At 48.6% G+C, this 12,468-nt stretch overlaps 1 protein-coding gene across 1 annotated transcript in view; it reads left to right on the top strand.

Moving 5' to 3' along the window:
* The window catches only part of BPI (bactericidal permeability increasing protein), a 31,616-nt gene that overhangs the window by 14,252 nt on the left and 4,896 nt on the right, over positions 1-12,468 (top strand). The window contains exons 7-12 of the mRNA XM_060078051.1: positions 1,206-1,297; positions 4,866-5,042; positions 6,074-6,133; positions 7,564-7,731; positions 8,840-8,907; positions 11,046-11,088. Coding sequence (XP_059934034.1) covers positions 1,206-1,297; positions 4,866-5,042; positions 6,074-6,133; positions 7,564-7,731; positions 8,840-8,907; positions 11,046-11,088 — 608 coding nt within the window. The remainder of the gene's footprint in view (positions 1-1,205; positions 1,298-4,865; positions 5,043-6,073; positions 6,134-7,563; positions 7,732-8,839; positions 8,908-11,045; positions 11,089-12,468) is intronic.

Genomic DNA, 12,468 nt, shown 5'->3' with positions numbered 1-12,468 from the left:
TCATGTACCCAGCAGAACGGTTTCCTCTCGGCCTCCTAACACCCCACTGAGATCACTGTTTTGTCCCAATTTTACCACCAGGAAACAGAGGCTCAGAAAGGAGCCGAGGGCTTCCCTGGTGGTGCAGTGGGCTTCCCGGGTGGCGCAGTGGTTGAGAGTCCGCCTGCCGATGCAGGGGATACGGGTTCGTGCCCCGGTCCGGGAGGATCCCACATGCCGCGGAGCAGCTGGGCCCGTGAGCCATGGCCGCTGAGCCTGCGCGTCCGGAGCCTGTGCTCCGCAACAGGAGAGGCCACAACAGTGAGAGGCCCGCGTACTGCAAAAAAAAAAAAAAAGAAAGGAGCCGAGTCTTACCTGAGGTCAAGAGGCAGTAACAAGCAGAAACAGGATCCCAAGCCTGTGCCCCAAACTGCTGCCTGGGTTGCCTCCCTGTGGAGCCTGGTTTGGCTGGCACATGGCACATGTCCATTTCAGATACATTCCCTTCCCCGAGGCATGGCCCCAGCCCCTCCAGGCGCAGGGCCCCTCCTGGACGTGTTCAGTGCAGTTGCAGTGTCCAGGGTTTGGCCTCACCAGGCAGGAAAAAGATTTTGGCTTGAGTCCCAGCCTTGTCACTCACCAGCTTTGCCATCTTAGACTAGTTACCTTTTCTGAGACTCAGTTTATTCCCCTCTAACATGGGAAGAAAGGGCTAAAGGAAGAACCAATATTTATTTAATCCTCATTGATTACTGCTGGGAAGCAGAGAAACCACTCAGACCTGAAGCCAGTCTGGGCTCAGCCTGGAATATTATCACTGCTAATAATGATCCCTTCTGGCTTTTGAGTTCCTACCATGTACAGGGCATCATCAAGGTCACTAGTAGTACCCCATTTTACAAATGAAAAAATGTGGCTCAGAGAAATGAAAGGACTTGTCCAAGGTCACATAGATTTCAATTCAAGCCCAGGTCTTTCTGCTCCTTGACTCTGTTTTAGCCACGTCTCCGGGCTGTTGGAAGAAGGGAGAGAGATGATATCTGTGAATGTGGGGTGTGGGCTCATTTTCTTTTAAGGAGACCTCAGGGAGGGCTCCCTGGAGGAGGTAGGAATGGAATTAGCACTGCAGGTCTTGATTCAACTTTAGGGGATGCTGCCCCTGCATCCAAGGCCCCAAAGATGCTGCCATGGGGAGCCAGCTCATGGTACATCTTCTTTCTCCCTAGTGACAACCAAAATAGACAAGGTGGCTGGGATTGATTACTCTCTGGTTGCACCTCCAAAAGCCACAGATGATAACCTGGATGTGCTGTTGAAGGTAAGACTTACACCAAGAATCATACACCCTCACACCTTTGCCTCAGACCACCTCCCCCCCAGACTCCCCTTGGAGACAGATCTTATGACTCCACCCCTTTCCTATCCATCCTCACTGACCTCCCCAGTCCACTCTCCTCATCTTCTCCCGGTTCCAGTCACACTGGCCTTCAGGCTATTCCTGAAATGCGCTGCGACTGCTCCCTCCCCAGGGCCTTTGCACTTGCTGCCCCTTCTAAACAGGAGGCTCTGGCCCAGATATCCACAGAAGCTCTCCCTTTCCTCCTTCAAGTCTTTGCTCAAATATCCTCTCCCTAAAGAGGCCCTCCCAGGCCACTGTTGCTAAAATAGCGCCCTCCTCTTCCCCTATATCCTGCTTTATTTTTCTCAGCAGCACTTAATACACACTGTCGCAAGCTTGTCTCCCTCAACGTGATGAAAGAAAAAGGGCTGTGATTGCTTTGTTCTTTTTTTTTTTAATTTATTTATTTTTGGCTGTGTTGGGTCTTCGTTGCTGCACACGGGCTTTCTGTAGCTGCGGCGAGCAGGGGCTATTCTTCATTGCGGTGCCCAGGCTTCTCATTGCGGTGGCTTCTCTCGTTGCAGAGCATGGGCTCTAGGCACGTGGGCTTCAGTAGTTGTGGCATGCGGGATCTTCCCTGGCCAGGGCTTGAACCTGTGTCTCCTGCATTGGCAGGTGGATTCTTAACCACTGTGCCACCAGGGAAGCCCACTTTGTTCTTTACTGTATGTGTAGCACCTCAAACTATGGTTGGCATATAATAGGTGCTCAGTAAATAGGTATTGGATGGATGGATGGATGGATGGATGGATGGATGGAGTTAGTTTCATTTCATGCCACTTTCCCCCTCATTCTGCAGCCTCCAACCAAACTCACTGGCCTTGCACTTCCTCAACATATCCAGCTAGTTCCCACCTCAGGGCCTTTGTCCTGTCCATTCCCTCTGCCTGGACTCCCCTCCCTCCCATGCCCTCCTCTACCCCACTGGCTTCTTCTTATCCTCCAGTGGATGTGGGCTGGGTTGTCGCTCCCCGAGCAGCCTTCTCAGACCTCCTCAGCTGGAATAAGTCCCACTCCCTGAATCCCTTCCGGATGTACCTCGGTCCCTCCACAATCGATGACTGGCTTGTTTGTTTACTATTTACTTGTTTGTTCTAAAACACATTTGATGTCAAAAAGAAAATGTAGAAAATACAAAGGAGCAGAGAAATAAATAGGAGGGAGGGAACGGAGCAAGGAAGGGAAGAAGGAAAGAGAGATTACCCTAATGTTACAACTCAGAGATATGCACTGTTGACACACAAGTTACAGTCTTCCAACCCTCCAATCCTTGTCTCTGCTGAGACACAGGAAATTACACACACACACACACACACACACACACACACACACAGAGACACGTGTAACAGAGGCAGAAACAAATACACATAAAAACCATGTATATAGGGCTTCCCTGGTGGCTCAGTGGTTGAGAGTCCGCCTGCCAATGCAGGGGACACGGGTTCGTGCCCCGGTCTGGGAGGATCCCACATGCCACGGAGCGACTGGGCCTGTGAGCCATGGCCACTGAGCCTGCATGTCCGGAGCCTGTGCTCCACAACGGGAGAGGCCACAACAGTGAGAAACCCGCGTACCGCAAAAAAAAAAAAACAAAAAACAAAAAACCCACATATATAGACGTAGAAGTACATACATGCATGTGCATGTATACGTCATATTTTACATTCTGTTTTACAACTTTTAAAACCAGAACAGTATAATGTGAACATCTATCAATAAAATGTCCTCCCGTAGCCCTTTTACTGACTCTTGGGTCTGTCAGTGGACAGCTTGTGGTAAGGTATGTGGACAGTGTCCCCTCCTGGGGTGTCTGTGCTCTTTCCATGTTTCCCACAAGTTTAACGAGAGCTGCCTCGAATATCCTTATAGCTGGATCTCTGCCCAACTTTGACTATTTCGTAAACGTGAAATTGCTGGACCAAGTAGTATAGTTTTTTAAAATCTAAGTGATACGATGGAATAAAAGATTAAAACAATTCCTATTTATCCCTAGCGAATGAGAATGTCCTGTTTATTGCCCCCTATCCCCACTCGGGGCTCCTGCCCAGAGGTAATGGCTGTCAGCCATGGAGGGTATTAGCCCTCCAGTCCCCTGATCCTAAGCATTCACATACACATATGTGAAAGCCCATCTAGTTTTGCTGAGAATCTGTTTGCACGTATGAATACACACTGTTCTTCACTTGCTTTTCTCACCTAATGATATACATTAGAGCCGGTTCCTGTTTGGTACATAGGTCCACCTGATTTTTTCTATTTTTGTCTTTTATGTTTTCTTTTTTCGTGTTTTTTTTACACCTGATATTTTTAAGAGTTGCATATGGTATTTATTCTATCATATGGGTGTCTCAGTCATTAATTGTAAATAATGAGATGATCCAAAAGTACAGAGAATATTGCACATTCTCACGTACCCACAACCCAGACTTCAGACATGTTACATATTTTGTCATACTCACCTCTGATTTTTTTGAAATGAAACATTGTAGAAATAAATAGCTGAGGCCCCCTTGGGGACCCTCTACCCTCCAGGGAATCACACGGGTGACGCCCCTGTGTGTCCTTCTTGCCTGTGTGTGTCAATAATTTTTTTTTTTTTTTTTTTGCGTCACACGGGCGTCTCACCACTGTGGCCTCTCCCGTTGCGGAGCACAGGCTCCGGATGCGCATGCTCAGCGGCCATGACCCACAGGCCCAGCTGCTCCGCGGCATGTGGGATCTTCCGGGACCAGGACACAAACCCGTGTCCCCTGCATCGGCAGGCAGACTCTCAACCACTGCGCCACCAGGGAAGCCCAATAATTCTTATATAGTATGTTTTATAGGCCTTTAAATTTTACATAAATGGTATTCTAACATATGTATCCATCTACAATTTGCTTTTTTATAACTCGGCATTCTTATTTTTGTTTTCGCCATGTGTTGCCAAATTAATCTTCAGAAACATAAACATATAATCCCCAGCAGCACGTGAATGCTTTCACCAAAAACTGGGTAGTATGAGCTTAAAATACACACACACTTAAAACAGTTTACCTCTCTCTTGAAATTTTTGCTAATTTGATCGATGAAAACAAACAAACAGAGCCTCCTTGTTCTCTTAGGAGAATTTCTGCACTTCTTTGCAAGGTTGAGGCAAAGCCAACAGCATTGTTGGGTGCATGCTTGCCGGACTCTGGCTGCCCAGGTTCAGTTCCTGACTCTGCCACTTACCCTTCCGAGTGACCTTGGGCAAGTCACTTCACCTCCCTGAGCCTCGGTGTCCTCTCCTGTAAAATGAGTATAATCTCACCTACCTCACAGTGTTGGTGGGAAAAGCACTTAGAAAGTAGCCCCAGGAGGAGATGCTATTGTTGGTTTCTGGCCATGGCTTTCTCCTCTGTGAATACGTGATTGGTACCCTTAGCTCATTTTTTCTTGGAATGGAGACATCGAATTGTAATATCCTGAAGGATGCCCAGGCTCACTCTTCCGCCTCCATCCCCAGGGGGAGTTTTTCAGGCTGGCCCACCGCAGGCCCCCTCCCTTTGCCCCGCCGGCGCTGACCCTTCCCACCGACCACAACCGCATGGTGTACCTGGGCATCTCCGAATATCTTTTCAACACGGCCGGGCTCGTGTATCAAGAGGCTGGAGTCCTGAATATGACCCTCAGCAATGACATGGTAAGGCCAGGTAGAGGTAGATGTGTGAAGAGCTCTAGACTCAGAGCGCAGTAGACGGTCTGGATCTGAGTCTTGGTTCACAGTTGGGGAGATCAAGGTCTGGACTCTAGAGTCAACCAGACCTGAGTTCAAATCCCGGCTCCCCTCTTTTCCAGCTGGGTGACCTTAGGTGGTTATTCAGCCTCTCAGAACCTTGGTTTCCTCTATTTCCTCCAAAGGGTTTAATGAGGGTTAATTGAGATATGAATGCTTGTGCAGCCCCAGCACAGGTTTATCAGCATGGAGGAAGTCCTCTGAATACTAACAGTAACAGCCAACATTGACTGAGTATCTGCCGTGTGTTGGTCTGTAATCCAGCCTTATCATCATATGACCATTATCGTCATCATCCTCATTGTATATTTGTGGCTGAGTCCTGCTCTGGGCCTCAGTTTACCCATCTGTAAATTGAGGAAACGACCATCTTCTCCAGAGTCTAGGGGCAACCTGATCCCACCCTGGTCACCACCCGCACAGGGTTCCTCCTACGCTGCTCCCTGAAGAGATGCCAGATCCTCCCTCTCTGTAGAGGCACCAAAGGGATGTGACCCCCACATGTCCCCCCTGTGGAAATAAAGAATGACCACCCGAATGAGAACTCTTCAGGGCAAGGGAGTCAACCTCTATCATTTGCGTTTGGCAGAGACTCGAAGGCAGACAGGGGGCAGGAAAGCTTTATAGTGAAAAAAAGGGAGGGCTTCAGGTAGGCTCTCACGGAGGTTGTCGGTGCGGGGAAGCTGGAGGTGGGCTAACAGAAGCCGGGCAGCCTATGGGATTGCTTTGAGGAGCATATTTGACTTTTTCAATGCAAAAAATAGGGAAGCTGGCAGTCACTGATCATGCCCTGACCCTTCTGGGTCAGCATTCTATTGTCATATGTGGTCTGGCCATGGTCTGTTTGTATATTCAGCCTCTCACCCCTCATATGGAATTTGCCACCCAATCTATAACATAATCTTCCAAGATTCTTTTCTCTTCTTCTCTCACTACAGTTACCAAAGGAATCCAAGTTCCTCCTGACAACAAAATCCTTTGGAGCCCTCATACCCGAGGTGAGAAAGGATCTGCTCCCCTTTAGTCAGCTCAGTAAGGAGGCCTGGGGGAGCTAAGTAGGACAGGGCTCTGCAGAGCGGCCTGCCGAGAGCGCCCCTCTCCAGATCCAGAGGCAACCCAGCCCGAGAGTATGGAAAGAGCTTTGTGCAGCCCATCCCCAGTACAGAGAAAGGCTCCAAGCACCCACGTGACCAGGTGTGAGGGTAGATGCCGAGGGCTCATCCATTCAACAAATATTCATTGAGTGCCCACCACATTTCTGGGGCCCTGTGCTGGGCATCCAGCAAAACAGACCATATCCCTGCCCTCCAGGAGCTCCAGTCCAGTGGAGAGAGAAAATTATTATTAGACACCCAAAACAATAAAAAAGAAAATGCAGACTGTGATAAGTGAAGCCAACACTAATTGGCTGAAGTTGATGAGGTCACTTCAGACAAGGTAGCGGGGGAAGGCCTCTCAGTCTGCTTGGGCTGCCATAAGGAAATGCCACAGACCAGCTGGCTTAAACAACAGAAATTTATTTCTCACAGTTTTGGAGGCCAAGAAGTCCAAGATCAAGGTGCCAGCAGGTTCAGTTTTTGGTGAGGGCTCTCTTTCTGGCTTGTAGATGGCTGCCTTCTTGCTGTGTCCTCAGATGGCCTGTCCTCTGAGCACATGGAGAAAGAACAAGAAAGCTCTGGTGTCTCTTCTTATTAGAACAGTAATCCTGTTGGACCAGGCCCCAGTCTGATGACCTCATTTAACCTTAATTACTTCCTTAGGGCCCCATCTCCAAATACAGCCACACTGTGGGTTAGGGCTTCAGTATATGAATTTTGCGGGGGATGGTGGGGGGGGCGGGGAGACACAAACTTTCAGTCCCTAATGGCCTCTTCGGTGGTGGCACTTCCAGAAATTTCTATACAGAAGGTACTGGTGTAGAGGAAGTGTGACTGGTAGGGGGCCAGGGGAATCGTCTTGAAGCTTCATTTGCATAACAATAGCATTCTTTTTACTCAGACTGTGAGTTTACCTGGGGGAGGATTGGAGGCGAGCTGAGATGGGGGTGTTGCCAAAGCTCTCCTCTGATCCCCCTTGAAGCCACCACTGCTCTCTAGACTTGAAGGAAGGAAAAGAGCGAAGCTAGGGAAGAATAGGATGAGCATTCAGGGAGAGGGAACAGAGAGTGCAAAGGGTTTTAGATGGGAAGAGAGCAGGTCATATTTGAGGAAGAGAAGTCCTTTGTGGCTGAAGTTAAAGGGCAAGAGGTAGAAGCATGGGGTGTGAGGTTGGCAGGGTACCAAGTGCTGAATTATGCAGTCTTTACGGTTTATTCCAAAAGCAATGGGAAGACATTGGTGGTGTTTATGCAGGACCAGGACAAGATTGGATTTAGAAACATTTTAATAAAATTGCCCCTTTTGTTGGTTGTCCCTGCTGGGGGCTGCAGATGGCTAAGAGGTTCCCTGACATGAAGATGCAACTCCTCATCTGGGCCTCCTCCCCACCGAACATTGCCGTGTGCCCCACTGGCCTTGACCTCACCTTTGCCCTGGATACCCAGGCCGTTGCTGTCCTCCCAGACTCGTCTTTGGCCCCCCTCTTCCTGCTTGAGATGGTAAGCTGCTCCCGGGTGAGAGCAGATGGGGAGCCCTGGATAGGGCCAAGAGCATGGCCCTCAGAGTCAGAGGGACCAGTGTGACTCCTGCCCAGACTCAAACCTGGACTGTGTGTTTCCAGGGCCTGAGACTGGAGCCACTGTCCTACTGCTTCTTACTTCTACCGGCATTCATTCATTCCGTTGTCCGTTCCGTCGTTGGCTTGAAATATGCGTACTATTTCCAATTCATTCACTTGTATCTTTGGTCATTCAATTATGTATTTGTGGATTTGTTCATTCATTTATTCATTCAATTATTCATTTGACTGCTATCTTGAAACATACTATACCTTTGCTGGTTCATACATACATTCATCTATTCCATTATTCATTTACTTATACCTTTGTTCAATTGATCATTCATTTGTATATTTGTTTGTTCATTCATTCCTTTATCATTTATTCATCCATGCATATCTTTATTCTGTCCATTGTGAGTTTAATCCTTCACTTATTCAAGTATTTATTCCATGATTGACTTGTGCATTCGTTCATTTGATCACTCTGTCACACCGCAAACATTTGGTAGTACCCACTCTGGCAATTGAAGGTGAGGGCCAGATTCTCCCCACCAGGAGGTACTCAGGTCTGCCCAGTCTCAGGCTGAGGCCCATTTTCCCCACTTTGCAGATTCAGTGGGTTCTGAGGGGGTTGCCCAAGGCCACACAGACAGTGGGCAGGAAAGCTGAGGTTGGGAGTCTTTGTTTCCTGACTCAGTAAACATTCGTTTTATGAATGAATGAATGAATGAATGTGAGACTAGGGCTGGCCTGGACTCCAGCCCTACAGCCTGTCTCCCACAGTCCACGGGAGTGGCCTGGGAACGCTGAAATGGTCTCAGAAGCAGGGGGAGAAAATGGTAATTGATTGACAGGCCAGGACTCATCAACAAGCACAAGGTTTGCAAAAGGAAGAGTCCTCTCCTCCGTGGGTCCCGCAGATCTGACCCAACAATGAGGGCTCCTCTGCCGAGCCTTTGTGAAGCTTACCTTCTGGTCTTGGAGGCTTCGCAGAGTCCCCAGCCCCTGGGTCAGGGGCCTTCACTTCCTGGATTGTTTCTTTGCAGTACATGAACGTTTCTGTGGATATTGGTGCCAGGTCAGAGAGACTTGTTGGAGAGCTCAAGTTGGACAAGTAAGTGGGCCTGTGGGCACGCGAGGAAGGGACTGCCCATCTGTTCTTGGTGCCCGTGGGCTAGCAATGACCTTACAACGTGCCAAGCTTTCCTGTTCATCCATCACATTTAAGCCTCAAACAGTGCATGGTGGGCACAATATCCGCATTTTGCAGACAGTGAAACTGATGCTCAGAGATGAAGTGACCTGAGACCACACATTATAGGGTGACCAACCATCTCGGTTTGTCTGCAGTGTCCCAGTTTTAGCACTGAAAGCCCTGCAGCCCAGGTCACCCCCCACCCCATCCTAGGCCCACTCATGGCTGGGCAGTGCCAGCTGATGAATCTGCTCCAGCCCCCAGCCACTCCACGTCCCTGGCCTTCCTTGGCACTTGGAAAACACTTCAATTTCTTCACACCCTTCCTTGGGACTTCGTCAGCCATCTCCTGCTGGGAGACTCTGGAATCTGTGCCTGGGTTGGAATCCCAGCAGAGGAGGTTGTGGTTACGGATGTGGGCTCTGAGGTTGAGCCTGCTGCCTTGGAAGCGCAGCTCGCCTTTGGCAAGCACTGAACTCTCCAAACTTCAGTCAGTTTCCCTGGCTGGCAAAATAAGCCCAATAATTGTTCTTTGCCAACAGCATCATTTTGAGGGTGAAATGAGGTATTAATATGTATTGCAGTGCTTAGAACACTTCGAGGGATACAATAAGCAAGAGGAAAAGAGAAAGACAGAGGAGCACACAGAAAAAGAAAAAAAAAATCAGAAATGAGGGAGAGTCAGAAAGAGACAGAGAGACAGAGAGAGACAAAGGAAGGGAGGGAGAGACGCAGAGAAAGAGAGAGTGAGAGCAAGACAGACAGACAGATGGAGAGACACATTAACAGGAGAGAGAGAGAGACACAAAAGGAGGAAAGAGGAGAGAGAGACAAGCAGATACACAGAGATCAAGAGCGAGGGAGACGCACAGAGTCCGATGCGGTGACCCCCGCATTCCAACCTGGCGTCTACATCTGCATCACTTTCACACTGTTTAAATTGAGTCTTGACCCACATTCCTCCCCATTTCTGCCTTCTCTCTGGCACAGAGCTGTCCTTCTTAACCTTGAGTTTGGCTCCTGAGGTTTACGTGCTGCTTATTTCTCCTGGCATCATTTTGACAAGTGTTACTGCTTTAGAAACATGTGGATTTAATTTTCCTGGAAACACCCATGGGCCTCTCAAGTAGAGGAGCTGGAGAAAATAGAGCTGGGTGATGGCTGAACACAGACTTTCTAAAGTATGCAGGGATGGGGGTGGTGAGAGTCCATAGGCAAGAGTTTTCAAACTTTGTAGGGTACTGGAGACAACAAAAACTTTGACATCAGGGAGACCTGTTTGAAATTCTACTTAGCTGAATGTTAGCTGTATGACCTTGGGCAGATTGCTTGACCTCTCTGAGTGTCAAGGACCTCGTCTGTAAAATGGGAGTGTGATGGCCCTTGGCTTTGGGTATTACAAGAATTCAATCGGATAAAGCAACCAACATAGCAAATGATAGGGGTTCAATAAATAGCCATTTATTTACCTGTTTCCTAGATCATAGTTAAGATGCCATAAAGTCTGTAAATATGGGATTGTTTATTGGCTCAAATAATTGAAAAGTCCAAGGGTTTCAGGCAAGGGTGGATCCAAGTGCTCAAATGATATCCTTACAACTCTGACTCTCTTGATCTCTTGGCTTTACTATCCCTTATGCTGGCTTCATTTCCCAGCAGGCTGTCACCAAGTGATGGCAAAAATTGTTACCAGCATCTCCCCAATTTTGCTGGAGAAAAGAGAATACCTCACTTCCAATATTTCCAGCAGAAGTCCTGGGACCAACTCTCATTGGACCAGCATGGGCTAGAGTTCAATCCTTGAAGCAATCACCATGGCAGGGGAGATAGACTCTGCCCTTTGGCCAGCCCACCCCAGAACCCAGCATTAATAATGTAGGGAATGGGTGACCGTCCAAAAGGAAAAATCTGGGGGCTCTCACCATAGAAAGGGGGAATGGATACAGGATGGGAAAACCAGACAGTATCCACCAGAGTGGGCCCCTTCTCCCCAGCAACTGAACTCTAATATGAGTCAGGCTAATGGTGGTCTCAACTTCCCCCTCCCCTTCTCACAGGCTGCTCCTGGAACTAAAGCACTCGGATGTCGGCCCCTTCCCGGTGAGTCTGAGGCCATTGGTGGCTCCTTCCTTCCTCTGATCTTGAGATAACTGTCCTGAGGACACCTGGGCTCATAGCATCATTTCAACAGACCACTGGTTCATTTGCATATAATTTGCCTGTGAAGTAATGATGCAGGGAGCTTTGTGGGCACAGAGACCCGAGCTGGAATTGCTGCTCCAAGCTTACTAACTGTGGGCCTTGGGCAAGTCCCTTCCCCTCTGTGAACTTCATATCTTCCCCACAAATCAGGGATAATCCTTTCCACCTGAGTTAGTGTGGTGAGTTTTAAATGGGATTAAATGTGCACAGTCAGGTACAGAAAATCTGCTCAACAGATGTTTGTTGAAAAAACAAGTTAATTACTTTATTGAGTACCTACTATGTGGCAGGCACTCTTCCCCAGGTGTGGGAATGTGCTGATGAATTAGACAAGAAAGTGACTTCTTCTAGAGCCTACATTGTAGTAGAGAAACAGACAAAAAGAAATGAAGAAGATCATTTCAGTCAAGATCAATGCTATGAAAAACTAAGTGGAGGTGGGGTAGTAAGTGATGGGGGAGGTTAAGGGTTAGACCATGTGATCAGGGAAAGCCTCTCTGGGGAGGTGATATTTGGGCTGAAGGAGCCTGCAAGGTGAAGATCTGTTGCAGGCAGAGGGAATAGCAGGAGAAAAGGCCCTGTGGTGAAACAAGCTTGGCATGTTTGGGGAATGCAGAGAAACAGTGTGGCTGGAAAAAACAAGTAGGGGCTGTAGAGAGGCAGGCAGGGGCTGGCTCGCCTGAGCCTTCTGGACTAGAACAGGTTGTGTTCAAAGGGCAGCGAGAAGCTGGTGAACGTTTCATGCATGGAGTGACATGATCTGATTTATACTTTGTAAAAGATGCCTCTGGCTGGGATGGGGGGAATGGATTATGGGGGGCGAGAGTCAGACCATGCGGATCGTTGGGGAGGCAGGTGCATTTGCCCATGTGAGAGATGATGGAGGCTGGGTCTAGGCCAGGAAGAAGGAGAAAGATGGTGGATTGGAGACACACTTTGGAAGTAGAATTAGAACTTGGTGAGAGATTTGATGTGTGTGGTGGGGGAAAAGGCAATGAAGAATGACTCCTAGCTGTTTGGCTTGAGCAGCTGGATGAATGAATGGCAGAGTCACTTAGAGATTGAGTAGGGGAGGTGGGAGGGAGACGACAGGTGTCTCGCCAGCCCAAGTAGATGATTCCACTACCCGGAATCACAGACTGTCATCAAATAGACTCACCCCTGATGCTCCCCCATCACTACCCTCTGGCACTGGTGGGGAGTTGCCCCTGTAGATAGCAGGTCAAGTGTACTTCAACAGCCGACCTGAATGAGCATCGCTCTTGTGACTTCCATTGG

Source organism: Mesoplodon densirostris, chromosome 16, assembly GCF_025265405.1.
Source record: "Mesoplodon densirostris isolate mMesDen1 chromosome 16, mMesDen1 primary haplotype, whole genome shotgun sequence".
In the NCBI taxonomy this organism is placed as follows: domain Eukaryota; kingdom Metazoa; phylum Chordata; class Mammalia; order Artiodactyla; family Ziphiidae; genus Mesoplodon; species Mesoplodon densirostris.
Note: the sequence above shows the minus strand (reverse complement) of the source record. Positions and strands in the feature narration are given on the sequence as shown.